The sequence below is a fragment of the Cavia porcellus genome, unplaced genomic scaffold (assembly GCF_034190915.1).
Source record: "Cavia porcellus strain 051 isolate PalLab524CR breed Dunkin Hartley unplaced genomic scaffold, mCavPor4.1 scaffold_33, whole genome shotgun sequence".
Lineage (NCBI taxonomy): Eukaryota > Metazoa > Chordata > Mammalia > Rodentia > Caviidae > Cavia > Cavia porcellus.
Window position 1 is genome coordinate 15,039,363 of NW_026947516.1, and position 20,400 is coordinate 15,059,762.

Here is a 20,400-nt window from a genome sequence, read left to right on the forward strand (position 1 = left end):
TTACCCACAGCCTATTTAATGTACTCTAATTGATCAATTTATTTTGGCAATACTGAGGACTGAATTGAGGGCCTTTGCACCAAGCTACATCCCCTTTTATTTATTTATTTATTTTTTATTTTGAAACAAGGTCTTACCAAGTCACTAACTTGCCTGACCTGGGCTGAAATTTGGGATCCTTCTGCCTCAGCCTCCCAGAGTGGTAGGATTACAGGCATATACCACCATATCAAGCTCATGTTCTTAACCAACCTCACCAGTCTTTTGTTTTAAACAAGCAGTCCACTTTCCCCTGTGTGGCCCAGGCTGGCCTTAGACTCACTGTGATCCTCTTGCTTCAGCCACCCAAGTGCTGGGGTTACAAGTATATGCCACCACACCCAGCTATAGACCACACCACTCTGACTGTCAATTATAGTATAACTATAGGCTGTGTTACCCATTAACAATCGAGATATCTGCCATCTGCAGAACTGGCATTTCTGGCAAAAACAAACTCAACTATTCCATGAGAGATTTAAACAGCTTGGTATTTCCCTCTACAAACTGTGGTTTTTCCAGCTGAGTTGATACTTGCAAAATGACTTGCAATACTAGCTTTTGCCTACAGTGAATTAATTGGTGCAGGGTGCCTCCCCGTAGTAGCCCAGGGCCACTGTGCTCAGGAATGTTTCCACGGGAGCGCCAGGGTCTACAGCCAGGCTACTCACATTCTTTGACAGCGGCCCATGACAAGCTAAGTTCCAAAAATGACACCACATACCAGACACAGTGGCAGTTTGACAGAGCAATTTATGTGTGTTGAAATCTGATAAATCCTGGATTTATATTTTGTATATCTGTGTTGGAAACACTTTGGGCTTGAAAATCAAATTGGAAATATAGGAAAAAAGGAAAGACACTAATGTCCTTCACCCCAGCGGGTAGAAGCACAGTGTGTGATGTGTCTTGTCGCTGTAACTCTGAATGGCTTCTGCAAAGAACTTTTACCGAGATGCTGATTTTTCCCTTGTAATGTACAATTGTGTACTTATCTATTCAGTGCAGCTCAATTCACACTTCTCCAGTAGGCAAGGAAGATATACATCAAAAACAAAAAAAACCCCATAACTTTATTACCTCCATGCCTGACCCAGGCCAAGAGTAAATAGTCATGGGAAGAATGGGAAATTGTCAGTGACACCACTCAGCTCACGAATAACTGGTTGGGCAAATTCAGATTTAAAGAGAGAATTATTATTAAAATTTGTGGCAAAGAGTTATTTTTAAGGACTGGGGCAGTGATATACTTTTAGATAGTCTTTAACACATGCTTTGGAAACCAACTTCAGGCTCTGTTTTTGAATGCATCATGAAGAACAGAGTAGATGGGCCCGGGTTTTTGTGAGGAGATTAATCCACCAGGCAGTTTTTGGCAAGCTTCCTATTATGTTGTAAGGTAAGATGTTGAGAATAAGTCAGATGAGAAAAACAAGCAGCAACACTAAAACGGTCACCCCTCTTCAGCAAAGCTCAAGAAGGACCGTTATTTCTTTTTTGATTCTAATGAAAAGCCCTTTTCCTCCCTAGCTGTTTTTGGCCAAGAACAGATTTCCTACCATCCAGGCTGGAAGCAATAATCAGACTCCTTTCTTAGGATGCTGCCTTCTCTTACGCAGTAGGGAAGTTGAGTCCCAAATTAATTGATGGTAAGAGCCAATGGCTCCTTGTGAGGCTTGTCACAAGGAACCAACCTTAGTTCCCTATTGTGATGATCCCATTCATTAGAGACAGCATTTGAACTGGTTTCCAACAACTGAAGGCAGCTTTCACAGATTACATCCTGAGACCTTTCAAGTACATACGAATTTTATGTGTTGTGTTTTTCAGCAGGGATGAAGTTTAAACAGTTGGTCATTTAAAAGCTTGATTTAAAGAGTCAGATGTGCAAAAAATTACTTGGATTGTATAATGTGTGTAATCTTGTTTTATATGAAAAGTCAGTGATAAAGCCAAGAAACTAAAGAAAAAATACATAATCTTGTTAGAGTGGATGTCCGGAAGTCTTTGATTGAATCGCATTATAAAGTGGTTCTATATTAATAAAAGCTGCTTTAAGTGCACACCTAACTTGAAAATACAGTAGAGCAAAAATTTATATGAGACCCACCAGCAAGTAAAAGCCCAAGTGATGCTTCCACCCAAAAAACTGAGCATATTGAGAGAAAGAGCATAAACCACTTAGCGGGATGGGTGAGACAAGTCCGAATGACTAAAAAGATGTCCCCGTAATAACCAAGGTCCAGGCATGTACGAACAAATGTACAAAACCAGCGGGCAGGGGCAGGGGAGAAAGTACCGTATTGCCGCACGTCCACACAGATCTGCTCCACACCCGTGGTGCCGTTGGTCTGCGGTGACTTGATGACCTCACAGGTGGACCATATGTTGTAGAACATGAACACAGGCACTGCCGAGAAACCAAACACACCCAGCCAGGCCACACCAAGCACATAGGTGAGGAAGACGAACTAGGCCAAACACAAGAGGAAGGAGAGAGAATCAACACTGAGCCAGGCAGGTACATCTTCCAGAAGAAGGACAGGCTTGTCCTGAGCCTGTGGGATACAGGATGCATTCTGGGGACCCCGCCCCCCCACCCCCACTGTGGCAGTGAGAAGGAAATGCCAGAACAAAGTAGGAGGCTGGAGACTAGGGAAAGTCCGAGCTGGCTGTGCTCCTCATGAAGCATTCTAGAATGGTAGTGCCAGAAGCAAACTCAGGGGGGCTTTCAGGTCCCTCTTGATAACCATCCAGGACATGACACCCCAAGAGGTGACTTTACATACCCCAGGTCACAGGGCTAATTAGTGGCAGAGCCTCCCAGGAGGTGCTCAGTATAAACATCAGTTCCAAAAACTGTGTATTCTACTTAATGGGACAGGCTCTGGGTGCTTTTCATAGGCTCCTGAACCAGAGCACCCCATTAATATCTCAAAACCTACCTTTATCCACATGGGTATAGAACGACAGCAATTGCAACGGGAAGCCTTCTCTCAAAAGCAATCATGCTAGTTTCCTGATCTATGAAATTTCTCAAGCATTAGATTGCCTGAACCTTTATCAAAAGTTCAAACAGTCCACAACGCAAGCTAAGAGCCCCGTGAGCCTGAAATGGCACTCATTTTCCTCTAATTTGCTTTTGTCTCTGAGGTTCACAGTGCCTGGCAAGCAAGCAGTGGCTTAGGGACAGGTTCCTGGTGGTTGCCCGCATGTTGCCATGAGTGGTCGTGGGGAAGAATGTAGCCCTACCGCTTGAATTTCTTCATGACTGGCTAATTTTGGAACTTTGAAAAAACTGCCTCAAACGTGGTATTTCTGTCCTCAGAATGTGTACCTACAGGGCATGGGCAGGTCTGGAGTCCTCCTACCTGACTGTTCGTTGTTCAGACTAACGGTGGAGACATGAGGACTGCCTCAGTCTCTCTGCTGGTAGCCAGAGACACCTGGACAGTGGGAGGTAGGCGGGGCTGCCTCCTTTTGGTCACCCAGGGAAACTGCAGAAGCAAGGCCTTTTTCCTTTTCTTTCAAGGCTGTTTATGGGGTTGGAAGCATTTGCATTTCTACAAATATTCAAAGCAGATTTCAGTGGTCACTACCACCCCATTTCCTCTCCAATGCTTATGATCTGGCTGCTCCAGAGTAGGGTGGCTTTTTATTTCTCCAGCAAAACAAGCAAACAAAAGACCTTTCGAGTCTTTCTAATAACACAAGGCCTTGAAAGGGGGCTGCTGAGTCTTGGCCTTGATGAGCCTTCCCTTCCGGGTGGTCAGTGCCCCAGAAGGAAGGCCAGTGCCCAGCAAAAAGAGCCTCACTGGGGGCTGTTCCTGTCCCAGCAGCCACCAGTATTCAAAGCCGCCTCCCTCCCTCGGCCACCTTCTGGGTGCAATGCCCCATCCCCAAGGACGGGAGAGCAAGGCTTTTTACCACCAGCCCCGCCCCTCCATCCACTGTCCTGTGAACCTAACCTTAAAATGCTGGGGGGCAAGAAGAACCCAATTTGGGACTAGGAAGGTCAAAGTAACAAGGGACTAAATGGTTCACAACTGAGGGGCAGGTTTTGTTCTTGTAGGATCGCATTTGTCTGAAATGCCAGTAAACGACACTTATAGTGGGGACTATTACTTGTCCTGAAAGGAGCATTCATGTTCACAAATTTAAGAAATGTACAGGGAGGAGGCAAAGAGCCACCCTGAAGAGGCCTGGCAGTGAGCCTGGGTCTGACCCATCCATTCTGAAGTCCCACAAGTGCTGTCATTCTAGACAGACTTTAGGGTGGCAGCTGCAGCTCTGGGGATCTGTCCCTTTGGGTGCCATTTCTTCCTGAAAGGGCATTCTTATGTGGAACACAGAGACTGGAGTTGGCCCAGACCTGCTGGTGCGAAGAAGCAACAGGGGCCAGGCAAGACTGGGCCTGTGGTCCCCAATAGGTGTAGGGGCCACAGCCCACGGCCATCAGTGAGACTGTGACATTCCTAGCCTTGTCTTCTGGGTGCTGGGGGCTGAGGATCTGGCTAGACCCTGTTGGAGGCCATGGTACAGAAGATCAGGAGCTTGTAGCCAGGCAGCGTGAGATGGTGGAGGCAGCAGGCAGAAGCCCAGGGAGCTGCATGGAGTTCAGGATGGCATGGTGAAAGCCTGGGCATTTCCACACACCCTGGGAGGACATCTCGGCTCTAGGTGCTCTTGCCACAGGCTTTGCATGCCTGTGAGGAGGGACGACACACAGGCCCCGAGATTACACCCAATGATCTAGAGCCCTTAGGAGCATCTCTTTGGTCGCCACTCCTTCCTCACTCTCTGAGCCCTTACTGCCTCTCTGGCTGATCTTCCTCAGTTTCCCTCAATGCTCCTCCTTGGCCTATCCAGTGGATGGTGCTGAGCTCCAGGACACTCATTCCTCAAGCCTTTTCTTGTTCACAACCACTGTTCTTCCATGGACCACTTTCAGTCACCTCGGCCTCCATGTGACACAGTTTTGTTAAGCCCTGATGTGGCCCATGGCACCTTTAGGACACACAGCCCCCTCGGCACACTGCCCAAGCCAGGGACGTGGCACTTGTTCCACCCTCTCATGCTCAGATCCCTGGCTGTGCCTGGAGTCCACTTCCGCTTGTCTTTAAATCTGTCCCCCAGCCTCCACCCTCCCCCTGACCTTTGTGTGTACCTCTGCAGTTGCCTGCTTGTGCCTTGCCCTGTCCTGCACACCACTTGGAGTCTCGAGGTCTGGCTCTTGCTGTGCACTGTCAAGTCGCTCCCCAACCTGTCCCTCAATTTCACTCTTAGCCTGGCTTTTGAGGCCTTGCCTGAACTGACCCCTGCTCCTGCTCCCAAGCAGGACTTTTTCCTTCCTCCTTCGCCAGACCCTTCCCTTCAGCCTGCTCACTCAAGTGGCCCTGGAGTCACCTTCTTTTCCAAGCCTTGCCCTGTTTGTGCCAGGTCCTCTTCCCTAGATGTCACAGGAAGCTGATTTCATTGCTCTGCCCTGGAGCAAACCCCTCCTGATGCCATACAGCACAACAGTGCCCTCCCCCTCTATGGCCCTGCTGCCCTTTAGCCAAGGACACAGAAATGCAGCAGAAGCTGAAGGCCCGGTGGAGCAGGAGCTGGGCAGCTCCCGTCAGTGCAGTTTAGCCAGGCCCTGAGAAGCCCTCCTAGGACTAGTGCCACACCTGCCCACGGCAGCTTCATGCGGACCTTGAGTAGCTTTCCGTGTCATGTCATAGGGACCATACACCTCATGCCTCACCCTCATGACTATGAGGGTCACAGAGACAGCGCAGGGTTCCACCGCAGCTGGCAGGACTCCTGCGGGGCTTGCCTAGAGCTTCAATTGGGCTGCGTCTGTCTTGTCCTCACTGACAGTGACACTCACTGGGGCACCCCAGGGAGTCTGGGCCCTGCCGTGATATCTTCCTCATATTCCTCAGGAGAAGGCCACAGCGAGCCTGGTACTTCTTCCTTGGTGTGAGCCTCCCTTGACTCCCAGAATGTTTTGTTTATGCCTTACCATCCTTTCAAAAGCCACACCAACGTGGCCAGCCACTTGTGCAGTATTCTAATATGAAAATGCCAGTATTAATTCCCATTCAAACACAAACACCATCTTTAAATGAGCCCTAGGTTCTGTGTGGCCCGCATCCCTCCGCATACGTGCTTCTTGTCTCCTAGGCTCATTCTCACAGTTGGCTTTCCTTACGTGATGCAGCATCCTGTTCTCTTCTTTTTTTTTTTTCTTTTCTGTACTGGGGACTGAACACAGGCCTTCCCCACTGAGCTCTATCCCTAGCCCTTTTTCCACATTTTATTTTGAAATGGTGTCTTACTGAGTTATTCAATTTGCTCAGGCTGGGTTTGGATTTGTAATCCTCCTGCCTCAGCTTCCCCAGTGCTGGGATTGCAGGCACGTGCCATCTGGCTACTAGCTGTTTGTAAAATGTGTCATCCTCTGGGGAACAGATGCATATGGACAGGCAGGGGTGTGTGCCGATGTGCATCACAATCCGGACTGTGCCATTTTCACAGGAGGTGAGATACTCACTTGGCTTTTCCCAATCATTTAAACACATAAAATTTACCCTCAGGTCTTAAAAACAGACAGTAAGCTGAATGTGACCCACAGGTCACTGTTTTGCTGTCCTTGTCTCACACTGGAAGCTCCTAGAGGGAGAGCCCAGTTTAATCCCTGCATCTGTGAGGACAAGCAACGCGACTTGTGCTTGGTACAGTACATGCTGGTAAATGCGTACAGGGTTGTGACCATTCCCCACAGGACATGCATGTCTTCATGGCCACTAACACTCAAAGAGGAATGAAGGGAAACAGTGGGAAAGGAAAGTCATATCCTTCTCTAGTGGGAACTTTACAGTTGAAGACCCTTATTTATTAGCTGTGTGTTGCTAAGGAAAATGTCTGATGTGATATTCCCAGCCATAAGTTTTAATTTATCAGCAATACCACGATGGAAGAGTCCATGTTGCTAACTGCACACAGGTAAGACCGGTATTTGTGTCAAGAGACTATGGCTCTGTGGAGAGCAGTGTGCACATGCACAGTCCGAGGGTGGGGGCCCCACTCACCATCCCGCTGATGCATCGACCACAGGCAGTGGTTTTGAACTCTCCGTGCAGCTCCTTCACCGCGCTCGTGGTGTAAAAGCCTTCTGCCAGCAGAATGATGCCGTATAGGAAGAAAAAGGACGCAATTCCATAGATGACATACTGCATCAGCTGTATCCTGTGCACACAAGAAGAGATCTTGGAATGTGAGTTCACCTCACGGTCCTGTGCAGTGACGGGCAGAATCTTGCTCTGTAGTGAACTCAGGTATTGAAGAGTTAAGTTACTTAGTGAGGATGCTCAGCGACAGAGCCACCATCCGAACTATGGGTCAGTGGACAGCATGTTTCTGCCATATACAAAGGCTTCCAGGCCAGGCCTGGTGGTTAATGTCACTCTGACCAACTAGGCACTCACTCGGGGCCTCTCTAAGAAGTGGCATGGGCAGATGGCTTTTGCACTGAGATCCCTATACCTAAGCAAGTGTATCAAGTGGGTTTAAGTTATAGAAAGTTAACTCTCAAGTACGTTTGTCCTATGACAGTGGGTGCAGACCCAAGTGACAGAAAGGGACTTTTGAGTCCCCACTGGAACCACCTGGGGTGGTTTAGAAAATGCTGGCGGCTGGATCTCATGCCCAGAGATTATGACTTCATTGGTCTGGGGTAAGGCCTGGGCATTTTTAAAACTTCTCAGAAATTTGAGCTCTGTTTGGAATGAGATCACTATGAGATGAAATCAGTACACCTTTTCCAGGTTCTGCCTTGGTACACAATCCTTCATCACCCAAAGTTAGCACATGAACCCCCCTTCCTGGCTTGATCCCTCCCTTAGAACCTCCCTGGCCCCTCTTCCTTTCCTTGAATGTCATTCAGCAATGGATTAGAAAACCATTCCCTAAGGTCTCTTCCAACGTGATTTCATGATTATTGCATAAAAATTCAGTCTTGCCTTCTTCACTGTGATGGAGAAACTCCTTACTATCCAAAAACACATAAACACTCTGAAGGTTGGGGATTAAAGGAAAGAAAATGAAAATGCTAAAGGAATGGAGAAAAAGGGAAGATATTCAAAGGAAGTAACTATATTGCAGAGCTTGCCTCATTAGGAGGCTGTGCTTGGGAGCTATGGAGAATTGTCTCAGAATGGGGAGGCAGAGACCAGGGGCTAACCCCCAGAATTTTCCCCTTTCTGCATTAGACAATGCTCTGGGGTATGTTCTTCTGCCAGAAGAATTTCTATTAAATACTGTTCCCAAAGACACAGAGTTGGGGGTTAGCCCTCAGCAGGGGCACCAGAAAACTGGAAGGATCAGCACATTAACCTGTCACCTTGTCACATGCCTCCAGGTTTGCTCCTACTGTGTGAAGCACCCTGTCTGTCACCTGGAGCCATAATGCCACCACGTGCTTGGCCATTTCTGTTTCCTCCTCTCATGGGCTTTTTTCTATCTGCACAAAGTGTTTTAATTAAAAGTGTCAGTTGTCTGCCAAGAGAGTACACGGTAGTCTTTAGGGAAGCATTGCTGAGTGGCTGCATATCATATCTTTTTTCTTTTTTTTGCACTAGACATTGAACCTAGGGCCTTTACACTAAGCTACGTCCCCAGCCCTTTACAAATATTTTTGTTTACTTTGAGACAGGGTCTTGCTAAGTTACCGGGGCCGGGTTTGAACTTTTGATCTTCCTGTCTCAGCCTTTCAGTGTGCTGGGGTTCCATGCGCGTGCCACCCTACCCCGCTTCACACACACTCTTAAAGGGCGCAGGTACTTACACTTCACTCAGCAAGGCGTGGTCACTGGTGTTGGTGGAGAAGTGTTGCTCAAGAATTGCCACGGTGCCCGCCAGAGCCACATGCCCACAGCCGCAGAACAAGGCGACTCCAGAGAAGCACAGGATGGTGGCCACCAGGGAGGCGTAGGGGACTCCTCCCAGACACTTGATGCAGCATTCAAAGCAGCCTGGACCCAAAGGAGAGAAAAGGCAGCCGTGATGGGCAGGGATGCCTGTGGCCTCCTGAACACCCAATGAGCACGCAGGCTCTGCTCTGTCTTCTCTCTTGGGCTCTGTGGCTGATACCTCCATGGCCCCACTCGCAGGGGTCGTTCCCATGGCCATGCGTCCTATGGGAACATGAGGACTCTGGGTCTCTCAGAGGGAATTTGCTCAGAGTCTGGAAGGGTGGTGAATGACAAACAGTTATGGAGGCCGTCACAATTCTAGAGCTTCCTAACAGACAGGGCTGAGGGGGCCCTGTCTAAGTGACAATGCCCATGACAGTCCACTAACAAAGCCAAGGTAATAGCAAGGAAAGTGCAGCTCTGGGAAGGTAAGCAACACCCAGGTTTCCTCTACCTCTAGCCTTCTGGGGGTCACAAGAACATCCATTGCTGTAGCAGCTGTGGCTTTCCCCAAGCCCCTGACCTCTCAGGACAGTGGAAGAATCTGGTGCAATAGTTATCCTGGCACTAGGTTTGGAAAACTATTAATGTGGTCATTTTGGAAAGGTAATAGACACTTGGGTCCCTAGTTCAGTGAAGTACAAAGTCACAGAGATCCACTCAGACAGGCCCATTTGTTTTATTCTCTGTAGCCAAAATTACCTCCACTTCAGAATGAAATGCTTCCCCCAGCTCAGGGAGCAAAGCAATTCATTCAAAGTCCTCCTCCTCCTCCCCCATCCCACCCCACCCTGGCTTCCATCTGTCCCCTTCCCAACACACATGGCCAGAGTCAGAGCCCAGGACTGGTGGGTGATATTTAAGTACTTGAAAGGGGAAAAGGAACAAAAGAAATAGAAAAAGAAAAAAGAAAGACGAAATGAGCATCCATGAAGTGAAATGAAGGAGACAGAACCATAATTCAGTCTTGAGAAGATGAAACTGTTACTCATTTTTTAAAGTAAACATTTCTACTTGAGAGTTCCACAAAGGCCTCTCTGATGGGCATAGCTAGGTGACATTTTCACTTGGGAGACATTTGCGCCTCAACGTAACAGTTCTGGCCTCAGGGTACTGTCAGTACCTTCCTAACCTCCCATCCCTGTTCACATTCTCCAGACCCTTAAGTAAATGGCTTGTCAGGGAAATTGAACTTTAAATGCATTAGAATGTTTAACAGCAATCAACAGCAATTCATTACAGCAAGGCCAGCGCGGTGCATTAAGCCAGTTTGGTTTCCTTGCCCCAGACAATGGTCTTCAGAGTATTCAGGGGATGAAAACCTAACACATCAGAGACAAACTTCTCCATGCGCATGAGTAGCACTGGCTTAAACTGACCACGGAACGTGCCTGCTGCCCCCTTTACCAGATCCCCCTTACTTAGTTCATTGCAAAACAAAGTATAAGGGCTTCATAAGAAGCCTGTACTTCCTTTTCTCAATTTTTGTTTTTATTAGTATATGTCTGCAGTACAGAATGATCACCTTCATTGTGGGGAGCAGGTCCATGTACATATCGCATCTTAAGTCTTAGCCTGAGCTTCCCTGTATTTCAAAAGTGGAACAGCCGTTTCCAGGAAGACCAACGGCTCTCAGGCCAGTTTTTGAAATCTCATCAAATGGGAGCCAGTGTACAATGCAGTTCAAGTTCACCAGCAAGTCAGTACCCTGAAGAGATGTAGACACTTGACACTGGTGACCAGAGATTCAGGAGCTCAATCTTGTTTTGTCACCTTTTTTTTTTGGAGACTGGGACGAAAGGACCATAATGACAGGACTGTAACGATGGCCACTTTCTCTCCAGACTCCAAACCACGAGGTCCAAATTCTCTCTAGCCTCCTGCACCAAGAGCAACCAACATCTTTGGTCTTGACGTGTCCCATATGCCCAGAGCAGGCAGCCCAGTGTGCGTGGTGTCATTCACAACTTCCCCCACATACAGCCTCTGTAATGGTGCTAAGAACAGCACTAGCCTGCTCTCTCGGCTAGTGTAGCTCTGTCTGGTCCTTGTGGGACAGAGATATGTGACCTTGGGACTGTGCTGGTGCAAAAAGGCAGATGTGGCTAGTTACAATCAACTTGTTTATACCTGAAATGAAAAGCTTGGGTCCTCAGTTGCACTAGGCACATTTCACATGTGCCATTGTGATATACATAGTGGCCACTCCAGTGGACAATGTAGATAATTATTTGGCACCACAGAACACTGCTTTGGAAGGCTGTGTTTTTTCACATGGTGCTGGGGATTGGCTAGGGCCTTCACACTTCAGTATACCACCAGACCTTTCAATTTTTTTCAGACAGAGCCTTGCTAAGTTGCCCAGGCTGGGCTCTAGCTCGTGATCCTCCTGCCTCAGCCTCTGTGTGTGCTGCTGTGCCCAGTAGAAAACATATTTTGTATTGCTATAGAGTCAATTCTTTTGCAATATAAATTGGGTTCTGAGCTTTGGCTTTCATTAATTCAGTAATTTTGAAGACCTACTAGGTGAGTGGCAAGTACTGGACTTCACACTGGGGATCCTCACCTGGTATCAGACTTGTACTTGGTCAAGGTCAGTCTAATACTGTCATGGACAAGAAACACACATTACAGTAGGGCAGGGTGAGATCCAGATGGCCAGAGAGCCCAGGAAGTGTGGAAAAGGGAATAGAATTCAGACTGGAGAGCGGGCAGGGACTCCTTTCTATAATGCAGGATACAGAAGGCTTAACACTGATCTATAACCTGGTAAAATGCCCATTAACTTCGGGATGCCTTTAACAAACCCACATCCATTCTTATCATCTGAAGCTAGGGTTAGGTGTTATAGCGTAGCGGCGCGCACATCCTTTAACAATAGACCACATCCTCCCCAAACCACGGGTGCTGCTTCAAAAACATGTTTCATCCAAAGAGTCAGAGGCTTCTGCCTCTTTCAAAGCAGACTCCACAGCTGCTCTCAGGCTCAAAAAGACAGGCAGGCTTAGAAGAATGATGCAGTCCAGTCCCAAATTCAACACTAGATCAAGGCTGAAGTTTCCCTCCAATTTATGCCTCTTAAGGACTCCACGCACTCCATGCTGGGGAGCTGGTTTCCTAAAAGCAGAGAAACAGGGATTCAAGAAGCTGCGTGATCACATCAGTGAGTCAGTCTCTCGGCAGACGTCAGTGGCTCAATGTTTCCAGCAGATGATTTAACTTGTGGCAGGAGGAATTGTAGTTCCTAATTCTACAAATTCTTTATAGAAGAAGTTTGCAAAGCGGGTGGTAGTACATGCCTGTTATCTCGGCACTCTGGGAGGCTGAGGCAGGAAGATCACAAGTTTGAGCCCAGCTTGGGTAACTTAACAAAATCCTATTTCAAAATATAAAATTAAAAAGTCTGGGGATGTAGCTTAGTGTGAAGGCCCTGGGTTCAATCCCTAGTATGAGGGGGTAAATGAAAAGTTTTCGAATCTATATCTAAAAGCACAGGTTGGTTTTAGAGTATGGTTTATGGAGCTGCATTATCATCATCTAGGGACACACCAAAATGCAAATTCTCAGGCCTTGTCTGCCCCAGGATATCAGAACCTCTGAGTGTCTGTATTTCAACAAGTCTTGGGAAATTCTCATATACACTCAACTTTGGAAATAACTGTCCTAAAGAATTATACAAGCTTCTTTACTTGTTTAATTCTATCTGCTGGATTTTATAAACAGCCAAATTCTACTACCATGAAAATCTGATTCCAAGAAATGACTCACCACTTTAGGCCAAGATACAGGAGCAGACACTGAAGCCAATTTCTGATAGAAACACGTACAGAACATATAAACTCTGTTTGTCTGTCTCTCTCTATATATACTGGGGGTTGAAAACCTAGAGTCTTCACACTGAGCTACATTCCCAGTCCTTTTTAAAATGTTTCAAGACAAGGGCTCATTAAGTTGCCCAGGCTGGGCTCAAACTTTGGGTTCTCCTGCCTCAGCCTCCCAGAGTGCACCAGCACACCTGGCTATGTAGGACTCTTAGAGCTCATTTCACTGACACTCCAGTAAGGCAGAGTTATGGCAGAGGAAAGGACAACAGTGATGGTGGTGGTGGTAGTAGCTAGTCTTTCCTTGTTCCTCAAGGACTGAGCACTAGTCCAAATGTCTTCAACACCCAGAGTTTCACACTGACAGGTGTGATCTACACTCTGTTGGAGTTGACAGTCTATGGGAGCAAGGGTGCACGCGAACTGGACTGCTTTAACGTAAAAGTGTGGACGACTGGCTTCACTTTCTGAGGATACCATGGAAGGATCGGAGCTCAGATCTCAAGGCTACATCTGAATTCACTGGGTAAAGAAGAGATAGTATGGGAAGGCAGGGTGAACCGGGAATCAGGAGGAACATGACCCAGAGCTCCCCATGAGACAGAGCAGGGTTCATTCACAGGCCACCTGAATGGTGACAGGAGCCAGAACATCCAGGGACAGAAGGCAGAGTGTGGATCGGAGTGAGGAAGGCAGCCTGGCCCTGTAGGAACTAGAAAGATGGTGCAGACCTGTGGGCTGCCTAGCGGGTTCTGGATTTCACTCTCAGGGTCCCAGGGAACAGCGGAGAGTTAGCAAAAATCACTCTTGCTGGCATGCATGTCTGCAGCTCTGGAGAGCAAAGCTTGGATGCCCACAGCTTCTACTGGGCAGCAATGGAACTGGCAGGGGCAGAGAAGAGAGGAGTAGACCTCGTCAACAGTCCAAAGTGCAAAGAAAGCTTTGCAAAGTATAGATCAGGACCAGCAGCATAGCGTCAGCAGGGGGCGTGAGACAATGCAGACCTCTCATTCCCACTGTCACAGCCCTTCCCGGATGATGTGTGCAGCAGGGAAAGCTGAGAGCCGGTTTCTAGCCAGCAGCCCCATCTGCCCATGCTCCGGTGCAGTGCCCTGAGTCTGCTTTGACATCTAATGGTTTTAGAGTTTTCTCCCTAAGGAAATGGGGACTAGGCCCAAGGGGTTGGGTATACCACTCCAGCCCTTGCAAATCAAATGGCAAGTTCCAGGAGCTGCAAGGAGAAAGACAACATGTTCCCAGTTGTCCAGCTTTCTTGAAAAAAGTATTAATAGAGCACTTTTTCAGAGCCAAGCAAGTAGTTAGTCTTGGAATTTGTTGCATCAAAGATGCTTTAGTAGCTAAGTGTGGTAGTGCATGCTTGGGATCCCAGAACTCAGGAGCCTGAGGCAGGAGGATCACCACAAGCTCCAGGCTAGCCTGGGTTACAATGTGAGTTCAAGGCCAGTCTGCACTGCATGGCAAGACCCTGTCCCAACATCCTCCCCACCCAAAAAAAGTGGTTTAGTGCCACAGCATTGGCAGGGTCTGAGAAATGGTTATGAGGCTGCTTGAAAAAGCAGATGTACTCCTCACCTCCCACGGTGCTAGCAGTGTCCACATAGACAAGGAAGTGGACTTCCGACTCGGGCTGTCCCCAGTGCAAGAAGTCAGGTGCAAGATGACGTTCTAAATCCAGCAGCGGGGCTGATCTCATGCTGGGCAAAGCTAATGCTAGCAGGCGAAGGAAGAGCTCTTATAAACCCACAGACTTGGTTTCTAAAGCCTCAAACCAGCAACGACAGTATTGGTTTATAGGAACCAGAAGAGACATGGAAGAATTTCTTTTAAATGACCACGATCTACTCACATGAAAAAAAAAAAAAAAAGCAAGCAAGAAAGAAAAATAGAAATTAAGAAACACCAGGATTCTTAGCACATTTTATTAGTAATTCTCAATACCCCTCACTACAGTCCAAAATCTCTGTTGGACTAATCATGTCTTAAGCCTCCATTTATCTGGTCTCTAACTAAGAAGAGTTTTTAAGGTTTTGATTCACACAAAAGCTCTAGTGTGCATTAGCCTAAGACAGTTTAAATATAAACCACATAGTAGGGAGAAAAAAAAAAGTACACATCAATGCCCCTAACTGTCAATGGCCATTTTGTCTCCAGCATCCCTAGAACCCTTTGTGCAGAACAACAGAATAAAACACCTTTTGTCCTCAGGCTTGCGGATGGCCGTTGCTATGGCTGTGAGTTCATAATGGCCAAGTGATTTGCCCAAGTTGTCCGCGATCTTGGCTGCAGATTTAATGCCTGCTCAGAAAGAGGGCCAGCGGGAACAAGGACTCAGATTCTTCCCCAGGGAATGAATGTCACATACATACACACACACCCTCTCCACTGGGCCGTCCTTGCTCCTTTACCGATTTCTAATGAGCCACAAGATTCAAAAGAGGAGGAGGAGGAACCAAGCTTTGTAACTTTCAAACCACCGGGACAGGAAAATGGAAGGAGGCAGAATCTTAGCCGAGAGGAGCAGAAGTGGACCGCAGTGGACAGAAGTGTCCCTGATTCCCAAAGGGCTAAGTGGCCTTCTCAACAGGAGACGATTGTGTCCCCTCGGGGGACATCTGGCAGTGCCTGGAGATTATTTTTGGTTGTCACAGCTAGGGGAAGGAGTGCTTGGAGCCCAGGGAGGCTGGTCAACACCCCATTATGGGCAGAACAGCTCCCCCAACCAAGATGTATCCGGGCCCCGAATGGAGCGTTTGCAAAGGAGCATTAAAAACCCCATGCATTGTTTAGTTCTCAACCCCAGGCAAGGTGGCCCTCCCAGGGGACATCTGACAGTGTTTGGCGACAGCTAGGAGGGCGCTTCCACCTGTATATGGGAGGCTAAATATCCTAGAATACACAGGAAAACCTACCCCAAACGAAGAATGCCTGGTCCCAACGCCTTGTGGCAAGGGCAAGAAATGTTCCGAGGTTAAGCTGCACAATCCGAGTTCGAGGGAGCTAATGGCACTGCCAAATTCGGACACATTTTTAGAGATGCTCAGAAAAAATTGTACTTCAAAAAAAATTATAGAACACAAGTTCCTGGTTTTTCCTGCACATTAGAATCACCTGGAGACCAGTGGAAATTCTAATGCCTGACCAATTGAATTGAAATTTCTGAGGGGTAGAAATCAGGAATGAGGAGGTTTGTGTTTTAAAGCTTCCTTAGTGATTTCAGCGAATGTACAAGTTAGAGAAACAGGAGACGTCGAAAGGAAAGGTGCGATTGGTGGCCTCTGGGCCAAAGCTGGCTCTTTGTGCAGCCTGGGAGCTAAGAGCAATTACATTTTTAAATAGTAAAAATGGAAAATAAAAATAAAAAGAGCTCAAAACATTTTGTGACACATGGAAAAGTATATGAATTTCAAATTTCTGTGTCCTTAAATAAAGTTTTTTTTGGCATACAGCCACAGCCTCTTACTTACATATTTTCTATGGCTATTCTCAAGCTATGGAGGCAGAGTTAGTGTTAGCACCTGGCTTTTTACAGAAAAGATTTGCAGAGTTGCATGAAAGAGAACTGGCTGAGCCAAGGCATGGTGGTTTAGTCCTATAATCCCGGGACTCTGGGAGGCTGAGGCAGGAGAATTAAAGGTTTAAGCCGTTTGGGCAATTTAGCAAGGGCCTGTCTCAAAAAGGCTAGAGATGTAGCTCAGTGCAAAGGCCCTGGGGCTCAATTTCCAGTATAAAAACAAACAAACAAAAAAAAAAAAAAGAAAGAAAAAAAAAACAGTGGCCGGGAGACGTTAAACACAGTCTTTTGTGTCAAGATGTCTGGGGAGGAGACAGGGCTACTCAGTGTCCTGCCGCCCACCAGCCCGATGCTGAGCCAGGGGGATGGACACAGAGTTCTTCAAGGATGGTCTGGCTTTTTCTTTCCTTACATCATGCACAGGCAGGAAGAGACATAAATAGAAAAAGCCAGCTTTGCCTAAAAACATCCTTGGAGCAATACAAAGGGGTCACTTGTTTACTAACTCAGCCCTAAGGACGTGTCTTTACCATATCTGTGCTGTGGAATGGCACGAAGGATCCACACATCACTTCAGCTGAATAACAGTGCACTTCAGGTGAAGTGCTGGTGTGACCAAGTTACCCGCCGAGTTAGTATCTTTTTCTTTGAGTTTTTGACATAGGGTCTCACTATGCAGTGCAGGCTGCCCTTAAACTTAGAGGATAGCCCAGGCTGGTCTCAGTCTTGCAGCGAACCTCCTGCTTCAGCTTCCTGAGTGCTGGGGATTACAGGCATGCGCCACCATGCCTGTGCTATGGTTTTCTTGAAAGAATTCCTAACAAGCTATAGTTATTCAGACTTTGGTATTCAGCAGACATTTTCGCAAAAATAAGCCAAGCGAGCACCTTGTCATTTCAAAGAAAACAAGTGGTAGTATCTGTGGCCAATAAACTTGGGGAAATTGTACCCACCTTAGTGAGAATAACAGCATCCCAAATTTGAAGACTCCTTCATAAAACTGGTGGTGATGTGACAAAAATTAAATGTTTTGGTATGGTTTAATGACCTGTGTCATTGAAAGATCTGAACAGTCCGGAAAACTGGTATTTTCCAAACAATAAGTGTGGGACTTCACAATATCACCCATGAATATGAGGGTTAAAGGGTAAGACAGAGCAACAGATTTTGAGGAGACACACTAAAAACACCCATCCTTCTGGTTTCAGATTCCACTATAAGTAGTCATTAAGAAACCACTACTTGCTGGAGTTGGGTTGTCTTATCAAGGAAGAATTCTATATGAGTCCATTGTCTTTTTTTTGTACCAGGAATTGAACTCAGGACTTTGCACTTGCCAAGAAGGCACTGTGCCACTGAGCTCTCTCCTCAGCCCTCTATACATATTTGAAAAAGCCACTAAAACACTCTTCCCTTCAGCTATGCAACCCGTATGAATTTGGGGTTCTTTATATTTCACACAAGCAAGAGCACAAGATGTCTCCGAATGAATGCAGAGGCATGGATCCAGCTGTTTAATATTAAGCCAGGTATTAGAGATTCACGAAACCTGCAAAACAGCACTTAATCTTCCCACTAAAATATTCTTTACAGTGGCAAAACAGCTGTCTTTTCTAAGTACTATTTAGGATAACATATAATGGGTTTATTTTTATTTTAATAAATAAGTTTATTATTAAATACACTTCTCAGTTATGCTTTCTAATGTAGAAAGTATTTGTATAAATATAACCTACACAGCTAAAAGGTTTGTGGGGTCTTTGGTTATTTTTAAGAGTGCAAAGGGACTTTATACCCCAAATCTGAGAGGCACTGCCTCAGGCCAATAGGATGGTATTAGAAGGTAATGCATGGGATGGTTTAAATAGCTAAGTGGAAAATCACTTCCACGATACATTGCTTCCAAGTTCCCTTTTGACTTTTTTATGGTCCTAGACATAAAAGTTCAAGTATAGGCCAAGGATGTTGCTCAGCAGCATAAGTACCTGCCTGGCGTGAGGTCGTGAGTTTGATCCCCGGTACCAAAAAAACAAAAAAAAAGTTCAAGTATATAATGCTCAAAATCTCGAGACTATTTCTAATGCTGTAAAGGGAATTGTTTCTTAGCAGACCCTTTTAAAAGCTTCTCCTAAAATCTTTTCAATAAGGAACTTTTCTTTCTGTGGCACACTGCGGAAGTCTTAACACAGATTGATTACCCATTGACATTTGTAATAAGGTATGAGCTTGGAAGGTAAGTGATTACAGAAAGTAAGATACACTCCTATGGCTGGGAATAAACACATCCAAGAAACAGATGCCTGTCAGTCTCTTCCTGTGCCCCTTGTGGGGACTAGCTTTGATTCTTCTAATGAACACATGTCCCCTCACAGGCTGCTGAAGGGAGGGAATGAGGAAGCAGGGAGATGGATGCGGACAAGATAGTGATAACTCGAGCACAGACAACACAGGTTTTAAGGGAGGGAGGTCTGCAGAAAGCGATGTCCGCTCAGGCAGCGCTGCTGCAGCTTCCCTGACCATCTAGGCCAAAGTCTTGGCTTCTCCTTGCCGGGTCCTATTCATTCTGCGGCTGCTGCATGTGGGGTGTTGGGACCATGTTGGGGTGCCCTTCCTGAACCCATTCTTGGAGCAGGGGATGAGAGAGTGACATAGGAGCCTTCTCCACTACAAAGAAGGAACATGGAGGGGTGCGGTAGGGGCAGGACCCCCACCATCAGTTGTAGGAATCTAAGGAAAGGCTCAGGAAGTGGAGTGGGACAGGGGCCAGGCTGCCACTGAGTTTGTCAAGGACACCAAGGCACTGTGGGGAGAGGACCTGTGGGTGGGACGTGTCCAACCTGCCGGCAGCAGGCAGCAGGAGAGAGGGAAGGCTGGTGTGCGGGCGAGTGACAGGATCCGAGATGTGCTTTAAAGAGACGAATCTGGCACTGGCGTGTAGGCTGGGCTGGAGTGGGTGCAATCCAAAGTCTTCGGCAGTAGGTGGTGGCGTAGTGGGTGGTGGCAGAGTGGGGCTTGCAGAGTTTATTCAAAGGAGGTGGAGTGTCTTTAAACAGAACAGGGGAGATAAAACCCAGCCACATGACATTTTATAGGAATGGACAAATGGGAACGGCTGAGCAAATCTATGTGAACGAATCTTCCTAAAGGCCATTCTAGGAAAGGCAAACTTATGGAGACAGATAGAAAGCATATCAAGCTGGGTGTGGTGGTAAACCCATGTAATCCCAGCACTCTGAGAGGCTGAGGCTCAGCCTAAGGCACTTCAGAATCCTAGTCTTAACTAATAGGGCTGGGGATGCAGCTCAGTGCAAAGGTCCTGGGCTTAATCTCCAGTATGGGGTAGTGGGGAAGCAATCAGTGGTCGCTTGGGGAGAGGGCTGGAGGGAGGGAGTTAATAAGGTTTGGGGAAACTTTGGGAAATGACAACGCATCACCTTCCTCTTGTCGTGCAGGTTCCACCAGAACACACATGTCAAGATTTACCCAAAAGACTCTTAATAGATACAGCATGTGCATGTCAATTATACCCCAAACAAGTTTGCTTTTGTCTTTTCAAACACTGGTTTGATTTTTACAAAAGACACTCAAAAGGGTTGTGAACCTCTCTAGAGAACTAACGGTTGGTGGCAAAAGAAAGGACCATATCACTCTGGATGGGTGGACTGGGGGCCAACTTGGTAGATGCAGAATCAATGGGTGCTCTTCACTTGGTGACAGGAACCTTTGGGTCATCATGGCAGGGCAGAAGGCCACTTCTGTGCTGAGTGCCAAGAACAGCAAAGGGTAGGGCAGGACTCAGGACTTCTGCCACACAGACAGAGGACAGGAAGCCAGAATTAGAGCCAAAAGAGTAAAAGGAGCTGATTAAATATGTGTGTTCTGCCCTGGGTGGGAGGGAGAGACAGAGACAGAGACAGAGACAGAGACAGACAGAGAGAGAGAGAGAGAGAGAGAGAGAGAGAGAGAGAGAGAGAGAAGAGAGGGTCACAGAGAGGATGGACATGACCGCAGCATGGTAGACGCACGTGTGGGAATGTCACAGTGACAC

The 20,400-nt window shown here is 47.0% G+C and overlaps 1 protein-coding gene across 6 annotated transcripts in view; it reads right to left on the minus strand.

Moving 5' to 3' along the window:
• The window catches only part of Gpm6b (glycoprotein M6B), a 148,094-nt gene that overhangs the window by 6,346 nt on the left and 121,348 nt on the right, over positions 1-20,400 (minus strand). For all 6 annotated transcript variants that reach the window (XM_063242764.1, XM_063242763.1, XM_005000506.4 and 3 more), the window contains 3 exons: positions 8,873-9,059; positions 7,119-7,275; positions 2,339-2,510 (listed from right to left, as the gene is read on the minus strand). In XM_063242764.1, coding sequence (XP_063098834.1) covers positions 2,339-2,510; positions 7,119-7,275; positions 8,873-9,059 — 516 coding nt within the window. The remainder of the gene's footprint in view (positions 1-2,338; positions 2,511-7,118; positions 7,276-8,872; positions 9,060-20,400) is intronic.